Genomic DNA, 22,419 nt, shown 5'->3' with positions numbered 1-22,419 from the left:
TTCTCCTTGCAGCACACGGACGGGACCTTCTGTGTCAAGCCCCTGAAGCAGAAGCAAGTGGTGAGTCCTGAGGGCGGGCTGCTGGCGTCCCCTCTCCTCTCTTCTCTCCTCTCTCTCTCTCTCTCTCTCTCTCTCTCTCTCTCTCTCTTAAATATAATTTTATTGATTTCAGAGGGGAAGGGAGAGGGGGAGAGAGATAGAAACATCAGTGATGAGAGGGAATCATTGACTGGCTGCCTCCTGCAGGCCCCCCCACACTGGGGATCAAGCCCACAGCCCGAGCAGGTGTCCTAACAAGGAATTGGACTATGACCTCCTGGTTCATAGGTTGACGCTCAGCCACTGAGTCACGCCAGCTCTTCCCCCCTCCCCTCTTTTTTGCTCTTTTGCTAAGCACTCTTCTTTCCTCCCCCCCTTTTTAAATCAAAGGGGAAAAGGAGGGTGTGCTCCTGTGGGTTGGAAGCTACGTGGGTGGCCTGAAAGGACCTGGGCTCTGCTGTCGTTACTGCCCCGGAATTGTTGGCGCTGCGCAGCCGGGATCTGAGCGAAGGGCGTGAGGAGTGAAAGGACGAGATTTGTCTCTCGACATTAGGTTCAGGGAGGAGTCCTTTCATCCGAAATGCCAGGCCTGACGCGCGTCGGCTGAAGGATTTAGTGCTGTGGTCCCGTCCAGGGCCAGTCAGAGCGCTCGCCTCCACGGATCCCACCAGCGCTTTGCTTTTTTAGATATATTGTTATTGGTTTCAGAGAGGAAGGGAGAGGGAGAGAGACACACACATCCATGATGAGAGAGAATCATTGACCCGGTGTCTCCTGACCCCCAAAGGGGATCGAGCCCACAGCCCGGGCATGTGCCCTTGACCAGAATCGAACCTGGGACCCTTCCGTCCGCAGGCCGATGCTCTGTCCACTGAGCCACACCGGCTGGGGCCCCACCAGTGCTTTTCTAAAACCCCAAGCTCGCTAGCCAGCTGCCCCCTTCCAGAATGACCGGCCGTTACGCACGTGTCCGCTAGACGTCCTGGCCCCAGCGGAGTGCCACCCGGTCCCTCCTGCAGAAGTAGGAGGAGAGCCATGGAGGGTGAGGAGCGCGGAGTGGTGCCCGGGACACCGGCAGCCCCGCCCACGGGGGATGGTATCTGAAATGCCGCATTATTCATTTTGGGGGGTTAAGTGCTCTCCCCTCTTAGTGAGGTCACTAATCATAATACCGTGGTGTAAAGTAGTTGATACGTCCTTTCTAACATAATCACTGAGTTGGAACAGGTTTTTAATATTTTTTTTATTGATTTCAGAGAGGAAGGGAGAGGGGGAGAGAGAAAGGTCAGTGATGAGAGAGAATCATTGGTCCACCCGGGCACGTGCCCTGACCGGGAATCGAACCGTGACCTCCTGGTTCATAGGTCAGTGCTCAGCCACTGAGCCACGCCGGGTTTAAGAGAGGCTGTAGGAGAGGTGGAGGAGGTACTGCCTGGATTGGCTGGCTGGCTGGGGAAGCTCAACGAAAACGGCTTTTCTGTAGCTACAGTTGCATTAGTGACAGACTTTGTCAGACTGGCGGGTGGGATATGACATCGGTGACAGGCCAGGTCTCGGGATGAATTCAGAGTCCAGGCCAAGGGGCGGGGCCTGGATTAGGGAAGCCAGGGACGGGCCAGCCTCAGCACTGCTGGGGCCCAGACTCGTGGGAGTGAGCCTGGGTGTTGGAGTTGGAGTTTTAAGAAACGGGGGCTGCCCTGGCCGGTTTGGCTCAGTGGATAGAGTGTCGGCCTGCAGACTGAAGGGGCTCAGGTTCGATTCTGGTCAAGGGCACATGCCCGGGTTGTGAGCTCAATCCCCAGTAGGGGGCGTGCAGGAGGCAGCTGATCCATGATTCTCTCTCATCATTGATGTTTCTATCTCTCCCTCTCCCTTCCTCTCTGAAATCAATAAAAAATACATTTTAAAAAAAGAAAAGAAACAAGGACTAGAGCAGTGATGGCGAACCTATGACACTCATTTTTTTTGGTTGATTTTTCTTTATTAAATGGCATTTAAATATATAAAATAAACATAAAAAATACAAATCTTGCCATAACCGGTTTGGCTCAGTGGATAGAGCGTCAGCCTGAGGACGGAAAGGTCCCAGGTTCGATTCTGGTCAAGGGCATGTACCTGGGTTGCGGGCACATCCCCAGTAGGGAGTGTGCAGGAGGCAGCTGGTCGATGTCTCTCTCTCATCGATGTTTCTAACTCTCCATCCCTCTCCCTTCCTCTCTGTAAAAAAATTAATAAAATATATATTTTTTAAAAATACAAATCTTTGTTTTACTATGGTAGCAAAGATCAAAACATTTCTATATGTGACACGGCACCAGAGTTAAGTGAGGGATTTTCAAAATGCTGACACGCCGCGCTCAGAAGGTTCGCCATCGCTGGCTAGAGGGTGATTTTGCTGCTTGTTGGAGACGGCAGCTCCGTGGCGAGGGAGGGGCTCAGTCGGCCTCCCCTCCAATGCCTCCCTTCTGCGTCTTCCCCTCCCCCTTTCCCTTACCCACTTCTTCTCCTCTGTCTTTCTCTCCCACTCCTTTCTCCCTGCGACGTGTGGACCTCACGTTTATTTTGTAGCTGAGGTCACTTGTGCTGCATCTTCTCCCGCCCCGTTCTGGTCTCCCCTTTCTTCGCCGCGGGCGATGGTGCGGGGAGGGCAGGAGCATGCCAGTCTGAGCGTGTGTGTCCCTGTTCGGGTGGGGTAGGGGGGGGGAATCAAACAGCTGGTTTTGCTTCTCAACAAGAGCCGCCGTGGAGAAAAGCATCCTCTGCTTGTCCCGGCCTTCGGTCGTCCCCGCCGTGAACCCGCGGCCCTCAGCCTGTCGCCGAGGCGGGGCGTGTGTGGCCGCGCCTCTCTGTGCGAGGGTCAGCCTGCCCTGGAACTCTCTGTTTGCTGTGCAGGTGGACGGGGTCAGCTACCTGCTCCAGGAGATCTACGGGATCGAGAACAAGTACAACACGCAGGATGCCAAGGCGAGTGCCGCCCGGCGCGCTGCCTGTCCTCCCGAGGGGCAGCGAGGAGCCCCGGGCAACCGGGACCGGGAGGCCGGGCACCGCGCTCGCAGCCAGTTCGGGCCCAGAGGGTGTTTCCCGCCCCTCGTTTCAGATGCCTGTCCTTAAATCGCTCTGGGTTAGTCTCTGAGACCCCCACCCCCACCCCCCCTTAGCCGGCTGGGCTTTCCGGACACTGATCATTAAACCCATCTTTTTCCCCGTGGGGTCTGCTCGGCCCCACGGCCCAGCCGGTCAGAGGCAGGTCAGCCTCGCAGTGTGAGCTGGAGAGAAGCTCCCGGAGTCAGTGACACCAAGTGTGTGGACGCACTGGGTAAACTGTGAAGTGCGGTGTAAGTGTAAGCTTCTGTTCCTGTTCCTTTTTTAAAAAATATATATTTTTGTTTATTTCAGAGAGGAAGGGAGAGGGAGGGAGGAACATCAATGTTGAGAGAGAATCATGGACCGGCTGCCTCCTGCACGCCCCCCACTGGGGATCGAGCCCGCAACCCGGGCCTGTGCCCTGACCTCCTGGTTCATGGGTCGATGCTCAGCCCCTGAGCTGCGCCGGCCGGACTGTTCCCATCCCTTGTGCGTCTGTCCTTGGCTCAGTGTCCGCTCCCCGGCAGGTGGCTGAGGACGAGGTGAGTGACAACAGCGCCGAGTGCGTGGTGTGCCTCTCGGACGTGCGGGACACCCTGATCCTGCCCTGCCGCCACCTCTGCCTGTGCAACACCTGCGCCGACACCCTGCGCTACCAGGCCAGCAACTGCCCCATCTGCCGCCTGCGTAAGCCCCGCGGGTCCGGGCTGGGCGGCCGCGGGGCAGGGGTGGCGGTGTCTGTCCCACCCCCGCACCCACGAGGCCTAACGGCCCCTCTCCTCCTCCGCAGCCTTCCGGGCGCTGCTGCAGATCCGAGCCATGAGGAAGAAGCTGGGCCCCTTGTCCCCGACCAGCTTCAACCCCATCATCTCCTCCCAGACCTCCGACTCGGAGGAGCCCTCGGTGAGTTGGGCTCAGAACCGCGCCCGTGAAGCCAACAGTGAGGTCTCCTCGCTGCCTCCTCTCGCCCTGGGCCCCTCATTTCCATGCCTTTGCGGGGGCGGGGGCAGTAAGCTGGGTGAGCCCCTGTTGCCTGAGACCAGCCTGTAGTGTAAGGTTGGGGATTTGGTGTCCTGATGGTGGCCATACCTAGAGCCTCCCCCATTCCCCCCTGTGAGCCCCCCTTTCTCCGGGACTCCCCCAAGCAGAAGCAAGGGGGTGGTCGTCTTAGGTTGGGATACAGTTTACTGTCATTATCTGAGACCTCGCAGGAGGTAACTGGTTTTTTATTTTTCTGGGTTTTTTTAAATATATTTTTTATTGCCCTGACCGGTTTGGCTCAGTGGATAGAGTGTTGGCCTTCGGACTGAAGGGTCCCGGGTTCGATTCCGGTCAAGGGCATGTACCTTGGTTGCAGGCACATCCCCAGTGGGGGGTGTGCAGGAGGCAGCTGATCGATGTTTCTCTCTCATCAATGCTTCTGACTCTCTATCCCTCTCCCTTCCTCTCTATAAAAAAATCAATAAAATATATTTAAATAAAAATATAAAATAAAATGTATTTTTTATTGATTTCAGAGAGGAAGGGAGAGGGAGAGAGATAGAAACATCAATGATGAGAGAGACTCATTGATCGGTTGCCTCCTGCACACCTCACACTGGGGATCGAGTTCCCTGACCGGGAATCAAACCGTAACCTCCTGATTCATAAGTCAGTGCTCAACCACTGAGCCACACTGGCCGGGCGGTCACTGGTTTCCTTTATCCCTTTTGGTGGGGTCCGGGGCTGGAAGCCGAGCGTATGAAGGTAACCTCCTCCGTTTCGGGGGTGCGAGGCACGGTGTCGGGGTGAAGCCTCGCAGCAGGTACCGACTTCCTTTAGATTCCCACGCTCGCCGTCCCATCCAGTGAGCGGCACGGCGATAACGGCTTCGCTGTCGGGGAGGAAAACCAGTGTAGCTTCACTCCTTGCAGAGCACAGACGGCACCTGGCGTCACAGTGAGCTGTGCTGCAAACACAGCAACCCAAGCGGAACGTTAAAGGGCTGGAACGTATTACCGGCGACTCTCCGGTGGCCCTTGGACGGGAGGGGCCTCGCTCAGCTTAAAGGGGAGCAGGACAGACAAAGACGGTGCACGTCTTACCACGTAACAAATTTAAACTTCAGCCCGGCTGATGCGGCTCCGTGGTTGCGCCTCGACCCAGACACCGAAAGGTCACCAATTCAATTCCTGGTCGGGGCTCATGCCTAGGTTGTGGGCTCAGCCCCCAATGGGGGGCGTGCAGGAGGCAGCCCATCAGTGTTTCTCTCTCCTTCTCCCTGCCTCTTTCTCTAAAAACAAAAACAATAAAAACAGAACATAGGAGCTTTAAAAAAATTTTTTTGAATTTCACATGATTAACACATGACCAGAATTGAAAGGCAAACAACCACCCATTTAAAGAAAAAAAAAATGTCTTCACGACATTTACACCGGAGGAAAGCCCGTGTCTCGGCGGTAGCTCCTGTGAATAAAACAGATAAAAATGTTCAAAGGGTTTCAAAACACAGTTCTCAGAAGAGGAAGCACCGCAGGTTAGCAGCCATTGCTTTCGGCGTCGGCCACATTAAAAACCAGCAATACCCGAATTAATGGGAGACACCGTTTTCACCTTTCAAGTTAAAAAAACCTCTTTAAAGACACTCCAGGCTGGCAGAACTAAGTAGGTTTTCTGTTCTGCTTTGAGGAGTGAAACTAGAAAAATCGTTGAAAAAAAATTTTTTTTAAAGGCTGTGTATGTCAAGAGCCTTACACACAATCATACGAGGTAATCTAGGGCCTAAGAATTTAATACCAAGAAAATCACCTGAAAAAAGATTCACGCACTAGGACATTCCTCAGACCGTTCACAGTCGGAAATGTCGACACGGCTGAGCAGCCAGCCCCGGCGGGACCAGAGCTGGCGGTGTCGGTGAGAAGGGGACGCGTGTGACGGAAAACATCTGTGTCAGGTGGCGTACGCGGGATATGAAGTTGTTATTCACAGATAGGTTGTAGCTGTGCCAACAGGACAGGGGAAATGGGAAGAAAATACACAGAATGCTAATAAAATTATTCCTTTGGGTGGCTTGATTATTGATGGTTTGCCCCCCTCCTTTCTACTTTTTTTTTTTTTAATCCTGACCCGAGGATATGTTTATTGATTTTAGAGAGAGAGAAAGGGACAGACATCGCTGTGAGAGAGAACATCGATTGGTCGCCTCCCGCAACACATCCCAACCAACACACCCCAACCGGGGCTTGAACCTGCAGCCCCGGCGTGTGCCCTGGCCGGGAATCGGACCGGGACCTCTGGTCTGAGCCACGCGGTCTGGCTAATGAACTCTCCCACCCGTCTGATCCCCCTAGTCCTCCGAGAACATCCCGCCGGGCTATGAAGTGGTGTCCCTTCTGGAGGCCCTCAACGGGCCCCTCACCCCGTCCCCCGCGGTCCCTCCACTCCACGTGCTGGGCGACGGCCACCTCTCAGGAATGCTGCCCGCCTACGGCAGCGACGGCCACCTGCCCCCTGTCAGGACGCTCTCCCCGCTCGACCGCCTGCCCGAGGGCAGCAGCCAAGGACTCAAGCTCAAAAGGAGTCTCTCCAAGTGAGTCGCCCGCCCGTGTGGGCCCGGGGTCCTTGGTGGGGTGCTCCCAGCCATCCCCCACCTCCTCAGCGCCGCTCCCCACCTGGGTGCCTGGGCAGGGGGGGCCCGCTGGGCTGTTTCCAGAGCGTCTCCTCTCCCGGAAGACCTGGGCTGATCCCTGGGGGAGCTTACCCCGGCCCTTAGGAGAGGAAGGTAAGATGGCAGGCGCAGACGTAGGGGGACCAGATAGACAAATCTACTCGGCGTTCTGTTGGGGGGGCGATGGGGTCTAAGGCATCATTTAGACCAGTGATGGCGAACCTTTTGAGCTCGGCGTGTCAGCGTTTTGAAAAACCCTAACTTAACTCTGGTGCCGTGTCACATAGAGAAATTTTTTTATATTTGCAACCATAGTGAAACACAGACATATTTTTGATATTTATTTTATATATTTAAATGCCATTTAACAAAGAAAAATCAACCAAAAAAATGAGTTCGCGTGTCACCTCTGACACGCGTGTCATAGGTTCGCCATCACTGATTTAGTCTGAAGACTAAAGCAACCTTGGGATTTGTATCTTTTAGGCATTTAAACCCAACGAGGCCCAGACTGATAAGCTTCCTGCCGTAGCATCGAGGAAGGCGGCTTATACACCAGGGGTGGGGAACCTTTTCCCTGCCAGGGGCCATTGGATGTTTATAGCATCATTCTTGGGCCATGCAAAATTAAAAATCAGCTGCTGTATCTGGTCAAACATTTAATTAACTCACTCCTACTGCCTTGGCGGGGCCAGACCAAATGATTCCGCAGATCTTCAAGGGCACGGCCCGCGGGCCGGACATTCCCCACCCCTGTTATAGATGAAAATATTAAGACAGCAGGAATGTCAGTGATTTTCCCCAAGTTTACACACAAGTTATGGAAGAAGCTGACGAGAAAACTCAGGTGTTCTGATGCCCACGAGCGGGCTCCGTCCCTCCCGGTGCTCTGCCCACCTCCCCGCGCCTTAGGGCTTGGGGTGCTCCGCGCGGTCCGCCCTTCCTGCGGGGTCTGGTGGGAACGTGCGGTTCTTCATGCGACCAGCGGCCCAGCTGCCGTTCCCTCCGACAGGTCCATCTCCCAGAATTCCTCCGTGCTGCCCGAGGAGGAGGACGAGCGTTCCTGCAGCGACTCGGAGACGCGCCTCTCTCCGCGGCCGGCCCCGCAGCAGCCGGGAGAGGTAGCCTGCACCGCCCTCCCCTTCGTGGGGGTCGGACTCCAGTGCGTGTCGGATTCCCGGTCAGGTCCACCTGCTGTCATTCATTCGTCAACACCTTTTTTTAATTTTTATAAATACGTTTTTATTGATGTCAGAGAGGAAAGGAGGAGAGGAGAGGAGATGGAAACATCAGTGATGAGAGAGAATCATGGACCGGCTGCCTCCTGCACACTCCACACTGGGGATCGAGCCCGCAACCCAGGCACGTGACCTGACCGGGAATCGAACTGTGACCCCCTGGTTCATAGGTCGACCCTCAACCACTGAGCCACACTGGCCAGGCCTCCAAACACCTTTTGAACCCTCTCTGAGACAGCGGCAGAGGTTTCGTTGAATTCATTTATTCATGAGCCTGTTACTTACCTGTCGCTGTTCCGTCTGCCGAGGACAGCAGCAGAGAGGAGACCGTCAAGCCCTGCCTGGTGGCGCTTATGTTCTTGATGGTGGGGTGGGGGTGGCCCGAAAGGCAGTAAGTGAAAAACGTGTGTCAGAGGGCGCTGTGTTCGCTGTGGCAGAGGAGGCCAGAGGTGGGGTTGCTGTCTTTACGGAGTGGCCCATGAACACAGACCGAGGGAGGCACAAGAGCCAGCGATGCAGGCATCCGGGGAAAGGGTACGGGCACAGGACATGCTGGGAGGACGTGTGGTGGAGGGAAGGAGGTGGGGTTTCCTGCCTGTGCCTCCCTCACAGGCTCTAGGTAACACAGGCGCATTGCACCCCCTCTCGGCAAGGCAGTGAGCTGGGCCCGGGAGCAGGCGGAGATGACAGCGGGGTCCGCCCTCAGGAGCTTGAGGACTAGTGGGGACAGGACATGTGCAGTGGCTGGCACAGAGTCATTGCTCAGTTAAGTGTGGTTTGAATGAATGCATGAATCAATTAATTTAACGATAGGAGACAAGTGTGCCCAAGGCAGGGACCGTCAGCGCTGGGCCAGAGGTGGGAGAGATGGCGCGTGAAGAAAACCATGAGTGTGAGAGAGGGCGGGCGTGGAGCTAGACGTGGGGATTCTTAGAAATGGAGAGAAAAGGGAGAGAGACGCTGGGGATGGGGGGACGTCCAGGCTCTGAGCAGGTCAGTGGTTCCGTGAGAGCTTTGTGTCCTGAAGGCCCACCTGCTGGGGCAGAGTTGATGGATTAGGGGGAGACAGACTGAGCCTGGGTGGGAGGGAGCCCAGAGCTGGGATCACAAAAGCACGCTGGGCCCGGCCGGTGTGGCTCACTGGCTGAGCATCGACCTACGAACCAGGAGGTCACAGTTTGATTCCTGGTCAGGACACGTGCCTGGGTTGTGGGCTCGATCCCCAGTAGGGGGCGTGCAGGAGGCAGCCGATCAGTGATCCTCATCATTGATGTTTCTATCTCTCCCTCCCTAAAATCAATAAAAATATATTTTTTAAAAAAAGAGACATTCTCCCTCCTGCTCCCTCTGGGGGGGGCATGCCTGCGCCTTTCCCATCCCCTCTTCTTCCCCTGGTACCTCACCGTGGCCTTTCCCCTTCCCGTCCAAGGGCCCTCCTCTGCTTCCGTCACCGTGTCCTGAGCCTACGAAGCCCCGCTGGCTCACCTGAACTACCTCTGTAACTTTCTAAATAAGCTTCCTCTTATCATTTGAAAAAAAAAAAAAAAAAAAGCACGCCGGCCTGGAGAAAAGAGAATGGGCTGTGGAGCTAGAACCCCTAGGACTTGGCACCTGCAGGGGGCACTGGGGGCGCTGGCCCAGCTGGCGGACGGTGGGGTGTCAGGGCAGGGCGGGCCGGGGAAGGGGCTGCTGTGTGAGACGACTGAGCTGGAACTAACCCGACATCCGAGCGGGGGGCCCGGGGGTGGGCGGGTGGGCGGGCGGCCTCTGCTGCTCTGCGTCCCTTCCCTTCGGAAGGAAAGCTGCTTCTCATCCCGGGAACCTGGGCGTCCCCGTGTCACAGCTGCCGGCGGCCTCTGTCACCTGAGCCCCGTCTTTGTGGGCCCGGCAGATGCTGTGCTGCGGGAGGATGAGCTGACTGAGGCCTGCACCTCCCCTGGGAGCAGCATCCGGGCCAGGGCTGGAGACGGTGGTGACAAGAGAGAGATGGCCCTGCAAGTCCTGATGTCCTGGCCGTGGCGTGGGGACCTCGGCCCCTCCCCGTGTCCCCTCGCCCTTCCTCCTGCCCTCGCCGTGTTTGACTTGCGCTCCCTCCGTTGTTGCCCAGGAATGTGGCGTCACTCCAGACAGCGAGAATCTCACCCTGTCGTCATCAGGGGCCATTGACCAGTCGTCTTGCACGGGGACGCCTCTCTCTTCCACAATTTCCTCCCCAGAAGGTACGCGAGGGAGCGGGGAGGGCGGCAGTCCTCAGCCCTGTGTTTCCTCCGGAGCAGACAGACCCTGGGCAGCGAGTTAACACCTAAGCTGGTGACCAGCAGGCCCCACTGGAGGGGGAAGGGACTGGCTGTCCCCGGGGCGAGCTGGGGGACAAGCACTGTCTTACCCCCAGTCCTGCAAGTCCCTGGTCCCCGAGTGAGTTCTGAGCTCTGAATGCGAAGGAGCAGAGCCCTGGAAAACCTTCAGTCCGGCCCGGCCGCGTGGCTCAGTGGTGAGCGTGGGCCTATGAACCAGGAGGTCATGGCTCCATTCCCCGTCAGGGCACAGGCCCGGGTTGTGGGCTCAAGCCCAGTAGGGGGTGTGCAGGAAGCAGCTGGTCAGTGATTCTCTCTCATCATTGATGTCTCTCTCTCTCTCTCTCTCTCTCTCTCTCTCTTTCTCTTTGTCTCCCTCCCTCCCTTCCTCCCTGAAACCAATAAAAACATATTTCTAAAAAAGGATAAAAAAGAAAACCTTCCATCTAAAACCCCTTCGGTGAGGGGGAGGCCAGGCCACTGTGGCCTCGCTGAGCAGGGCAGGGGCAGAGCTCGGCTCCTTCTCAGCCCCAGAGCCCATGCTGACCCGTCTCCTCCACCACCTCCCGTCTCCACAGACCCTGCCAGCAGCAGCCTGGCCCAGTCGGTCATGTCCATGGTGTCCTCCCAGAGCCAGCACTCCCAGCTCAGCACCGACACGGTCTCCTCCATGTCCGGCTCCTACATCGCCCCCGGCACGGGCACGGGCACGGAGGACGAGGGAGAGGCGCTCCCCTCCCCGCTGGCCGCCAGCAGGGCCGCTTCCGAGGAAGGAGAGGTAAGGGCAGGGCACGGGCCTCTCCGTGCGACATAGCCGAGCAGCTCCCGCGGTGCGCCCGGGGCATCTGGGAGCCCCATCCGTGCTGGGAAGGGGAGCCAGGGAAATGGTGGAATAGAACCCAGGGCTCCCCGCTCAGGCCTGACTCTGCGCGGCACCACTTTTTTTGTTCTGTTAATCCTCACCCAAGGATATTTTTCCATTGATTTTTAGAGAGTGGGAGAGAGAGGGAAAGACAGGGAGAAACATCGATGCGAGAGAAACACGTCGATTGGTTGCCTCCTGCACACGCCCTGACCAGGGCCGGGGCTGGGGAGGAGCCTGCAACCGAAGTACGTGCCCTTGACCGGAATCGAACCCGGGACCCTTTGGTCCACAGGCCGACGCTCTATCCACTGAGCCAAACCAGCCAGGGCTGCTTGGCACCACTTCTGTCGCGAGGACGTGGTTGAGGTTTGCTGCGAGGCGGGTGAGCTGGCTGCCCCCAGAGCCGGCGTGTCGGCACCTCCATTCCTGTTACTCTTGCAGGCGATGCCGGCGGCGTCTCCAGACAGCAACTTCATGGGCCTCGCTGACGAGCAGGACGCAGAGGTAACCCCCACGGGGACGTGGTGCCCCTCCCGGCCAGAGGTCAGAGGGCCCTGGTGCTGGCTGGGGACGCAGACGGGAGGGGCGCTGTTCCGGAACAATCCTCCCAGGTGGCGTTCGGGTCAGGCGTGCTGGGGAGGGACAGCAGCTGCACTAGGGGGCGGAGGGTGTCCAGTTAGCAGAGGGCACTGGCCTCGGGTTACAGGCACGGAGTGGGCTTTGAGCACCTGTTTGTCCCCCATTCACTTAGTGACTATTACACAGGTGACTGGGTCGCGGGTGCTGGCCGGCCCGGGGGCCATGAAGGCCTGAGTGGCCTGGCTTCTGCCTGCCCCCCACCTTCTGTACCCCCAGGCAGGGAGACGGGCGACAATCCAGTGTGAAAAGTGCCTTGACCAAGGTGTCACAGGGCGGCTCTAGAACTTCCCTTTTTTCCTCTAGATCAGCGGTTCTCAACCTGTGGGTCGCGACCCCTTTGGCGGTCGAACGACCCTTTCACAGGGGTCGCCTAAGACCATCCTGCAGATGAGATATTTACATGTTACAGTAGCAACATTACAGTTATGAAGTAGCAATGAAAATAATTTTATGGTTGGGTCACAGCATGAGGAACTGCATTTAAAGGGCCAGAAGGTTGAGAACCACTGCTCCAGAACGTCTTCTTGAGCCATATATTCTCAGAGGAGAGTCTGGATAGGGTTTGCGATCGGAAGGGGTTTCTGTGAGGCTGGGGTTCTCAGCGCTGTTTCCTCAGACATCTCTTTCCACCTTAGAAAGCAGACAAGCTAACCAGCACCAAGGCTATTGCCGGCTTGTCCAGCTGCATCCGAACACGCCCCAGACCAGTCCCTCCCCAAGCCGCTGGCCCCTGCCCGGCCTCCCGGGCACCTCCGACTCCTACGCTGGCGCCGCCGGCCCTGGAGTTAAACCCGTGAGGGTCACTAGTTCGGGCTTCAGCCCGTGAGTGTGCAGTTGGCCCTTACTCAGCACAGTTCGGGCTGCCTTGTCCTGGAATCGGCTGTCTTTCGGGTCCGCATTGGGGAGCCCTGTGGGCAGAGGCCGGCGGAGACTTGGCCGGCACCCCGACCCGCGCTGTTCCAGGCCCACTGCGCTCCCGCTATGCTCCGTAGCCTCAAGCGCCTTCCTCTGTTGTAGGGCAATGACGTCATGGAGGAAGACGATGGGTCCCCCACACAGGAAGACGGTAATCGACCTGCTCTCGGCTCCCTCTCAGCCGTCCTTCCCCGGGTGTTCTTTCACGGGCGCAGAGGGGGCCCTGGCGTGAGCGGGTGGCACTCCTCAGCGTGCGCCCCGGGGAAGGTCACCTTCCTGGTGGGATGGGCTGTCCGAGGACCGCAGTGCCCGCCCGGCTCGCTCGGGAGGGGGGTGCAGCAGAGGACGGCTCCCCCTTTACGTGGAACACGCCCGAAGCTTCTCGGGCGGCTCCCACGCCTGCCTTCCCGCTCCGGCCCCCAGCCGGGTCCCCCGAACTCTCAGTGCCCCGAGGGCAGCAGCGGCGATGCTGTCTCCTCCGCGTGGGAGAAAGGACTCAGGCCGCAGGTTTGGTTTTGCCGCAGCGAAGGAGGCGGCTGGGTGGCCGGGACAGGGATCCCAGGAGCCAGCAGCGCAGGGCGGGCGGGTCGTAGCCGCCGGAATGGTTTTCTCAGGCCTCCAGGACGCCCTCCGGTGGAGCATGGAGCACTGTGGTTTCTAGTGCGGACCAGAGGAGGGGTGGCCTGCAGAGAAGGGGGTGAGGAGAGGGGGTGGCGCTGGGCCTGGCCCCCCAGGGGATGGAACCCAGCTCTCCCCTCTGCTCTGAGGCGCCTCCGCAGAAGGACACCTCCAAAGCAGACCCGACCCGCGGGGTGCAGACGCCACCCTCATCGCTTCTGCTTCAGCGCTGGCCGTTGCTTGGGGAGTTCAGGGTGCGCATGCGGACTTGGCCACTCTGCCTGGCCAAGTCGCCCTGAAGGAGGGGATGGCCGCCAGGCAGGGCCTCCGACGACCTCAGTGGTCACGGCTCCCTTTGGGACGGTCCCCAACCCCCCGAGTATCTGCTTCCGACAAGCTCAGGCCGCAGGTGCTTCTCCCCTGACGTCGTGTAGCCCCCATGATGGGTCTATGTGTCTTCCTTTCCCTTTCCGCAGGAAATAAAATACAATAGAAAGAAGGAGCTAGCCCTGACCGGTGTGGGTCAGTGGATAGAGCATTGGCCTGCGGACTCAAGAGTCCCAGGTTTGATTCCCGTCAAGGGCATGCACCTTGGTTGCGGGCACATCCCCAGTAGGGGGCGTGCAGGAGGCAGCTGATCGATGTTTCTCTGGATGTTTCTCTCTATCCCTCTCCCCTCCTCTCTGTAAAAAATCAATAAAATATAAAAAAAAGAAAGAGGGAGCTTGAAAAAAATAACTGCTAAAACTCTAACCTCCCCGCTCGCATGTCCGTAGGTTTCTGGCCAGTCCCCTTAAAACGTCCTCAAGATAACAAATTTCATAAAGTCCCATAAGAAGATGGATCCTAACTTGGTGCATGTGGCGGTTCTGACTTGACATGCAAACTTAGGGAACCTGCGAGACCTGCGATTGTTCTGGTAGCCCTGTGGTCACAAGCACACCCGACAGCACCCACAGACACAGGCAGGAGTAGGGCAGCTCTGCGGCGGGTCCCCAGCTCCTCCCGCCCCTGGCAGAGCTCCCCTCCCCCAGGCTCCGGCTCCTGCGGAACAATGGCTGGAAAGGGGCCAGTGAGGGAAAGGGCAGGCTAGGTCGAGAACGCGAACATGCACACACAGTTACATTCCTTATTGTCCACTCTTTACCCACTTAATTACTGTCTTTTTTTTTTTTTTTTAAACACATGATTCGGTTTGTTTGTCTCCATCCTTAAGATGTTTATGTTCAGGACAGCAGAGCAGAGACGCATCCAGCGCGCCCGTCTAACTGCGTGAACTCCCTTACAGGCCAGAGGACGTGCGCGTTTCTAGGCATGGAGTGTGACAATAACAATGACTTTGACATCGCAAGCGTGAAAGCACTGGACAATAAGCTGTGCTCTGAGGTCTGCTTACCCGGTGAGTGGCAGTCTGCTGAACGTGAACTTGGTGGGAGTCGCTCCCCTGCTCACACCCCTGCTCTCACCCCGGGGCGCCCACCTCCTGCCCTGCCGCTCCTGCAGAAGTTGCTGCTGAAAGGAAGTGTGTGCCCCGAGGGCGAAGGTCAGGCCGGGAGGAGGGAGCAGCTCTCCCTCTCCTTCCCATCTTCCCCGTCTTCCTGACGGGCCCTCCATCGCGATCTCGCAGATCCCATGGTGGGCGGCCTGGCCTGTGTCCCCCACAGGCGGTGTGGAAGGCAGCCGGCATCCGTGGCTCCTCTGCAGGAAGGTGAAGCCAGCGTGTTCTCCATGAGCGAGGGGCTCCGTGACCGTGAGCTTGGGGGACCAGGCGCCTTGTACTTGTCAGCTCTGGATCCCAGAGGAGAGGTCAGGGCTGGAGGGTGGCCGTGCCCCCTGGAGCCCTAACCTTCCATTTCATCAGGGCTGTCAGGGCCCCTTCCTCTTCCTCACGACACTACCGGGAACCCAGGCCGACTTCCTGCAGAGGAGCCGCGGTACCAACCGGCGCGCGCTGCCCTCTTCCCCCCGCTGTGCCCACGTGGGGGCTCCCCGAGCCGCTTCTCCAAAGCCCGGGCCTGCCCACGTGGACTCGGTCAGACTTGCCCTCTGGGTTTTACGGCAGACGCTGTCCCTCACACGTGTGCTCCGTCATCGCTCCGCCGGCCCCTGAAATGGAGACATTTCAGCCTCAGAGCAGCCCCCTGGCATCGTGGTCCAGTGCTTTACGCGTTCCGCCAAGTGGCCACGGCTTTGGGGCCACACGGCCGCCTGTGGTTGCCACGCTCCATCGGCCTGGGAAGGACACGGTCCGCACGCTTGGGCCGCAGGCAGCGGGGCCTCGGAGGCGCGCCCTCCGGCCTTTCCCGGGCTCCTGGGTCGAGGGCTGACCCAGGCCGGGCTGGACGTCACTTCCTGCCTCCCATCCCCACCTCGCTTCTGTCTGTCCGTTTGTTTTCCGCGTCTTTTTCGGTTCTCTGGTGTCCTGTAGGCTGTGTGTGGAGGCTCACGTCCGCTCTGTGCCAACACTGTCCTCCGGCTACGCCGCCCGCCCCTGCGCTTGCTGGGCCTGCGCACATCCCAGTGCCTCCCGCTTCGGTTCCATCCCTAACCGGCAAGGGCCCGTGTTCCATAGACTAGGATTTTTCCAAGAAAAAATAACTATTTGGGAGGATATAACCATTCCTGTTCCAGAAAAAGGGGGTGCTTCTGTGCAAGGGTCCTGGGGCGGGTTGGTCCGGCCGCAGATGGCATCTCTGCCCTCGCTCCGCTGTGTGTCGGCTCACTGGGTGTGCGTGCGTGCGAGAGAGTCTAGGTTCCTGCTCCCCTTGAGGGCCCCCCTCTCCCCCACTTGTTGGCAGAGGGAGCTGCTGGGAGTTGTTGGAGCCAACCAAGCTGCTGGAAATGCGAGCGTATTCCCTCTGCTTCCGCCTCTTCCTCACCCTGCGGCCAGCCTGCTGGTTAACATTCAGTCCGCTCTCGGGGTCAGGGAGGGAAGTGAGACAAGGAAGGAAGGAAGGACCCCTGGGGTTCCTTGTGGGGACCTGAGATTAAAGTGGGGTCACGGCTGAGACCAGACACACGAACCAAACCAAGCGCTGTGATGTCTGTCGGGAGAGGGACTCGGTGTGAGCGCTTGAGATGTCTGTCCGTTGTCCCCTCGCCAGAGGTCCGGGGCTCTCAGGAGTCTGGTCCGGCCGGGAGCACCATGCGGGGAGCAGTGCTGGGGAATCCCCCGGAAGCGTCCGCGGGGTTCGTGGCAGGCGTACCCGCTTTGGTAGGTCCCCTGGGATGGAGGGGCCTCGGCCTTAAGGTCAAACTTCATCCCACGATGGAGATCCCCAGGTCCCTCCCCACCGGCTGGCCGGGCTCCTCGGGCCTGTGGGCTCCAGGAGGCTTCCCTTGGTCTGTTTCCCTCTCCAAGCAGAGGGTGCTCCCCTCGAGAAGGGCCCATGAGAAGCAGAGCTGGGGGCACCCCACTCTTCTTGTCCCCATCACCCTCCATGCTCACGGTGCTCAGCCGGAGGCGCAGCCAGCTGGTGGCGAGGCCCACACAGGTCCCCGTCAGAGTGACGCCAACAGGGCACCTGTGTCTCTGAGCCTCTCGTCCCCTAAGCAGCCTCCGGGGTTCTCGGGCCGGACGCCCAGGGGCGGAGGGTGCCCCCAGGTTGTTGGAGAGGCTCTGCTCACCAAGGGCGGGCAGCGAAGCAGACGGGGCGGGGTGAGCAGCTGGGAACTCTCAGGCCAGCGAAGGAGTGGCGGGTCCAGGGGACCGGACAGGCTGTCACACGGGTGGCAGCGGTCGGCGACCAGCGGTCGTTCAGCGAAAGCCTCTGGGAGGTTGATGATGGAACGAGCGAAGATGACGGGTTCAGTCCTGGAATCACTGCAGTTTTGAACGGCCGCATCGGGCAGCGTGGGCGTAGCTAACGAAACTGAAAATGCCTGTGGAGGCGAGTGGGTGACCCAGACCAGGAGGCTCCTGGGGAAGGCGGCACTCGGTAGATACTGAGGAAACAGCCAGTTCACACACGCACACCCCAGATGCCTCAGGAAAGGGGTGCCCTGAACGTGCTCCCCAAATCCGCCTCTAGAGGTCTCTCCACTCACCCATTTCTGGGTCCCCCAAACAGGAATTGAAGGGAAGCGCCTTTACCTGTCTCCCCCTGAGAGTTTAAACCTCTGAGCCCCGTTTTCTGGCCGGAGTCTCCCCAGCATCCCGGTTCCTTTCTGTGGCCGGGCTCGGCCCCTGGCCCGGGTCAGCGGAGGCAGCGTCCCCTGTAGGGAAAGGGCAGCCCAGGCGCATGGGTAGCCCCAGGAGAGCGCCGCCAGCCGGAGAGTCTGGAGGCCGCCCCAAGGCAGCGGTGTCGGCCCGGGAGGGTTCTGGAATGGCCGTGTCTGTGGCGAGGGCTCGTGTGAGCTCAGCAGGAGCCGGGCCCGCGGTCTCGGGCGGGCGGCGCCGTTTTGTTCTGTGCATGCGTGTGTGTCTTCGCTCCTGTTCACCATCTGCTTCTGGTCTTTCCCACCGCACAGCGCAGCTCCGGAGTCCTGCCCCCTAGACCCTGAGGACTAGGTATGCGACCCACCCCACTGTGTACAAGACACAGCTCGTGCCGCCTCGGGGCTCCACCTCACGGGCGGCCTCGCCTTCCCTTCTTGGCCCTGCGCACGCAGAGTGCCGCCCTCGCAGGGAAGGAGCTGCTGACCCCCATCCCCGACGCCGGTACCCCAGGGACCGGCGGCCCCCCAATTCCGGCTGGGTGTGAGACACCTGAGGGTTTCCCTTCTGCTCACCCCTCTTCCCCGGGGCCCACCTCCCCGACTATCAGAGCCCTGAAAGCATTATCGCCCAGCACGTTTCTTGGAAATAAGCAGTTGATGCCGCTTAATCCCAGAGCCTCTGCCGCCAGAGGGTGTGGTTGGCTGGCCTAGCCTGCGGCCGGCCCCCCACATTTGTGAGTGTCCCCCCTCAAACATGAGCACAGCCAACCTCGGCCCCGCCCTGCAGAGTTGGTCGGCCCTGCTCAGGAGGTGGTCCAGGCACAGCGTGAGAAGTGGGGCGTCCATGCGGGCTGCAGGGGAGCCCTCCGACCCCCTGGGCCTCATCTGGCCGGGCCTGTGGAGCGGGTGGGGGCTCCGCTGCTCGGAGTCCCGAGTTAGGTCTTCCTCCTGCGCTGTGGGCAGCCTGGCCCTGCCTGTCCACGAGCGTCTCCCTGCACGGGTGGAGCCGGGCCGTGGACAGGGAGGGCGGGCAGGGGGAGATGCGCGGAGGTGAGCGTGCGGGGACAGAGCCTGGGTGCTAGCTGTTGTGCACCTTCTGCTAGTGGGCGCCCGCTCAGCGCTCTCCCCATGACCTCACCCAGTCCGCAAGCTCGTGCGGGCCGGAAGGCAGGAGCCGGGAGTGGAGCCCAGCCATCCTGGCGGCAGGCTAGGCAGCCTGGGGAGTGAAGGGAGGGGCAGTGGTGGGTGGGATGCAGAGTGCGAAGGAGAGAGAAGAGCTGGAGGAAGGAGAGAGAAGAGCTGGAGAGAGAAGAGCCGCAGGGACCTGAGGGGAGGGTGAGGAGTTTAGGGGTGACACCTATGGGACCCTCAGTTTCTCGGCTAGTGCCTCCTGAGGTGGATGGCACCGGCGGATAGCAAGCCTCGGCGGCTGCTCAGATCAAAAAGATGAAGAGCGGCAGGTGTGGGGACGGGGTGCTGAAGCCATGGCACTGCCCCCCCCATGCCTCTAGCACCCTGCTGGGCAGCCAGTCACTTCCTGCCCCGCCCTGCCCCCCCCAGCAGACACTCAGGGTGCAAACACTTCTTCCCATCGGAGGAAAGCTCAGCTGGGCCCAGTTTCTTTCTCGTCCAGCATAGCACGTGGGCTGACTTCAAAAAAAGGCACTAAAGGGGGTCCCAGGGCAAGTCCACGAAGCGCGAAACAGCCTGCGTGTCCCTCTGTCATGGGGCTCAGAGGCCCCGTGGGGCAGGGCCGCCCACTTCCCGTTCCCTCTCCCGCGCTGTGGCCGCACACGCAGAGTTTCAGGTGACACGCATCCTGCCAGCCTCCATGCCAAGCTCCCGGCTGCCCTGCTGGAGACCCAGGGACCTGTGACCTTCCTCTCTCTCCTCAGGCACCTGGCAGGCCGATGACAACGCGCTCAGTCGTCGGCACCCGCGGCGTCGGCGCCGGTCGTCCAGCAGCCTGGAGGATGCCGAGAGCGGGCGCTGCGTGTGGGGGCCTCTGGCCGTCTGAGAGCCCGCCCCAGGCCAGAGCCTCCTCCGGTCCCCGCATCCCATCCTGGACTCACTGGACCATGGCCTCCTGGGCATCCTCAGCGGGACACGTGGAGACTTTTACACCCATGTGGGAGCTGGGCGTGGAGGCCAGCCTGCTCCTCCCAGCCCCCAGCCTTCCATCACCAGGACCCCGGCCCTCTCCGAAGGGGCTGGAGGCCTCCTTCCTCCTCAGAGACCCTCTGGAACGTTCCCACTGTATCTTGATCTTCAGGGGAGCCACAGCCCACAGGCTGGCGTCTCGAGCATCTCTCTTCTCCGTGGCGGGTAGACCAGAAGGCTCGGAGTCTTAGCGGCTGCATTGCAGGTGTTTTCGTGTGTCAGGGACAGCAACTCCAATTTGAAACCTCCAGTTCAGGGTGGATTTGAGGGAGACACGTGAGAAGGCAAAGCCATGTTGCACTGTATGCGGAGTTTCCTTCAAGGACAAGAGAAATGGTACCAGCCCACCAGACGGTTGGTTGAAAAGACAGTTCTTGCTTCCAGCAGGCGAGCTAGTCTAAGCCTCATGTGAGTGTCTTGCTTAGAGAGGAGGCCTTGGACCTGAGACACGCGCCCCCTCCCCTCCCAGTTACAGGACCGCCCTCGGGAGGGTCTTAGATCAGGTGCATCCGGGAAGGCCTGGGACACCACCCTAAGGTGACATTTCAAAACACATTTGTGACCACCTCTGTCCTGTGCGTGGAGCTGTCATCACTCTGGCCCTGTCCAGTGGTATTCTTACCCGTTTCCCCGTCTCCACCCCTGTTTGTTCGTAGTTGAAGAGACAGGCTGAGAGGGGGGTGGACCAGGGACCCTCCAGCTGGTACCCAGGACTCCCCAAAGAAGCTGTGCAGAGCGCTGAGCTGGGGGCCGGCAGTGGGCTGGGCGCTGGTGGCAGGAGGCAGGGCCTTCACCCCTGGGAGTCTCTCCCCCCATGTCCTCCCCCCCTCCGCCCCCCTGCCTTCTAGTCCTCCTGAGCCTGAGAGGGGCAAGGGGAGGGACTGCCTTCCACAGGCTCATTAGAGACTTAGAGAGAGTGTTCCAGTCACGTGCCCACCCCCCCTCAGCCCAAAAGCTGGCGAGAGCAAGGCTGCCCGGGACCGTGAGTGCTGGGTCCCCCCTCTCGGCGCTGGCTCTGCTGAGTCCTCGGCTCTTGGACAGACGCTTTGTCTGTTGGCCTTTGGAAAAGGTGGTCGAGCGCGGGCTTGGGAGGCAGAGCTGTAAACAGCAATGTGTGAGGCTGAGGCGTGGAGCCCAGGCTATGCCCGTCCGATGGCTTGTCTTAGGATTTGGAACTGTCACCCGGAAGAGCTTCTCGGGGCCCTTGCCAAGCCTCCCAGGGAGCCCCAAGCCCTCGCTCGGCACCCTTCCGGCGGCCTTTTGCACGGCCGGGTGAGCAGGACCCCCCCCCCCCCCCGCCGTCCAGTGGCTGTGGCTCACGCTCTGCCTGGTCGGGGAGCCTGCTGTTCTGACAGGTGCCACGTGAGCCAAGCCGGAATGGAAGCTTCTGGATTGAGTTCCCACGTCCGCCGTCTCTGGAATCCTGCCGTGGACTCCACTGGTTCAGGCCCCACTCCATGTCCTTCCCCGCCCCCGGCATTCTTCCAGTCCCAGCCCCTTTCCTATTGAGATCTGAGCAATAACCCCACTCCCTGAGTTCCTCCAAGTTTGAGCCCCAGAAACGCCAGGGAAGGGGGCTTCCCTCAGCCTCGGGTAGAGGCGCACAGACCCACCTGTGCTCCCGGCACTGCCTTCACGGTGTAGTGTTACCTGAGATGTAGGAGCCGCAGGTCAACAGCAGCCACAGGGGCCAGGAACGCTAAGAGGAAGCCATCACCGTCACCCTTTCTGGGGGTCTGTGTCCTCTCCCAGGGGGAGAGAGGCTCAGAAAGGTTCTTCTAAGCCCTGGTTCCCTACCCAAGACCTCTGGGCTACAGGATGGCCCCTCAGTCCTTGTTTTTCCATCACTTCCTGTCCTCTGCCCCCCCCCTTGTTCTCATTCAGATGTTGGCAAGCAGAGATATCGCCCCCAGAGGCTAGTCCTCAGCCTGAGAGGGGACAAGGCCGCTGCCCCCGAGAGAATGGACGGGCATAGGCTAACTGGAGGCCGGTCGCTCCTTCCTACCACAGGGGGCTGAGCTCCCCACAGCCTCCAGGTGGTGTGATCCAGGCCTCCTGGCAGAGCCTTTTTCTATCCCACTGGAGTTCACACCCACGCCGGGCACCTCTTGGGCACAGACCCACACACTTGAAGCCATCTCACCCGGAGAGAGCTAGGGTCCTGTCCACCTGACCCTGGCCCCCTCGCTGCTCACCTTGCTTTAGGATCGGCACCCCGGCTGTGTGCAGGGGTGTCTGTACGGTTGTGCCATCCGTGTACCCCTCATCCCTGGAGTTACGCTCATGGGTACGCGACAGTGGGGACGTCGGGATGCGGTGTTCATGGGCTGCTGCATGATTCTTAAAACGGAATAAAACTGTTTACAAGGAAGGAGAGCGCTGCTGCCGCCGTTGGTTATTGGTGAGAGTTCCTGTCCGACTCTCCCGCCCCCTTTACCTCTAACACGGGAGAGTGTGGGGGGGAGGCGAGGGCAAGGGGCAGGGGAGGCCATGCCCCTGGGAGGGAGTAGATGTGCCATCCCCTGGGCACTGGCTTCCCTCCGCAGCCCTCCAGCGCCTGGGCAGAGGCCCGAGCCAGGAGCCCTCAGCCCCACCCTTGTCCTTAAACCCGAGAACTCCCAACACTGCAGCTCCTCCATAATTGAAGAGCAGGGAAGCTGGTGACACGAGGGAGGCGGGGGGCGGGGCGGGAGGGCCACAGGCCCTGTCACTTAAAGGGGGTGGAATTGTTGGGTTAAATGGTCTGGCTGGGAGAAGTTGGGA

General features: G+C 59.7%; 1 protein-coding gene across 2 annotated transcripts in view; it reads left to right on the top strand.

The window, feature by feature from the left end:
• The window catches only part of RNF157 (ring finger protein 157), a 64,093-nt gene extending 42,062 nt beyond the window's left edge, over positions 1–22,031 (top strand). Inside the window, exons 8-19 of one of the 2 annotated variants that reach the window (XM_081110328.1) lie at positions 13–60; positions 2,932–3,003; positions 3,651–3,810; positions 3,914–4,026; positions 6,453–6,691; positions 7,782–7,890; positions 10,115–10,226; positions 10,880–11,079; positions 11,608–11,670; positions 12,823–12,871; positions 14,627–14,737; positions 19,392–22,031. In XM_081110328.1, coding sequence (XP_080966454.1) covers positions 13–60; positions 2,932–3,003; positions 3,651–3,810; positions 3,914–4,026; positions 6,453–6,691; positions 7,782–7,890; positions 10,115–10,226; positions 10,880–11,079; positions 11,608–11,670; positions 12,823–12,871; positions 14,627–14,737; positions 19,392–19,513 — 1,398 coding nt within the window. In that variant the 3' untranslated portion in view covers positions 19,514–22,031. Of the gene's footprint in view, positions 1–12; positions 61–2,931; positions 3,004–3,650; positions 3,811–3,913; positions 4,027–6,452; positions 6,692–7,781; positions 7,891–10,114; positions 10,227–10,879; positions 11,080–11,607; positions 11,671–12,822; positions 14,026–14,626; positions 14,738–19,391 lie in introns of those variants that run through there. The other variant, XM_081110327.1, reaches the window with a different exon arrangement.
• The last annotated feature ends 388 nt before the right edge of the window (positions 22,032–22,419 follow it).

This window comes from Myotis nattereri, assembly GCF_964212035.1.
Source record: "Myotis nattereri genome assembly, chromosome: 16".
Classification (NCBI taxonomy): Eukaryota; Metazoa; Chordata; class Mammalia; order Chiroptera; family Vespertilionidae; genus Myotis; species Myotis nattereri.
This window is presented reverse-complemented; position numbering and strand designations above follow the sequence as displayed.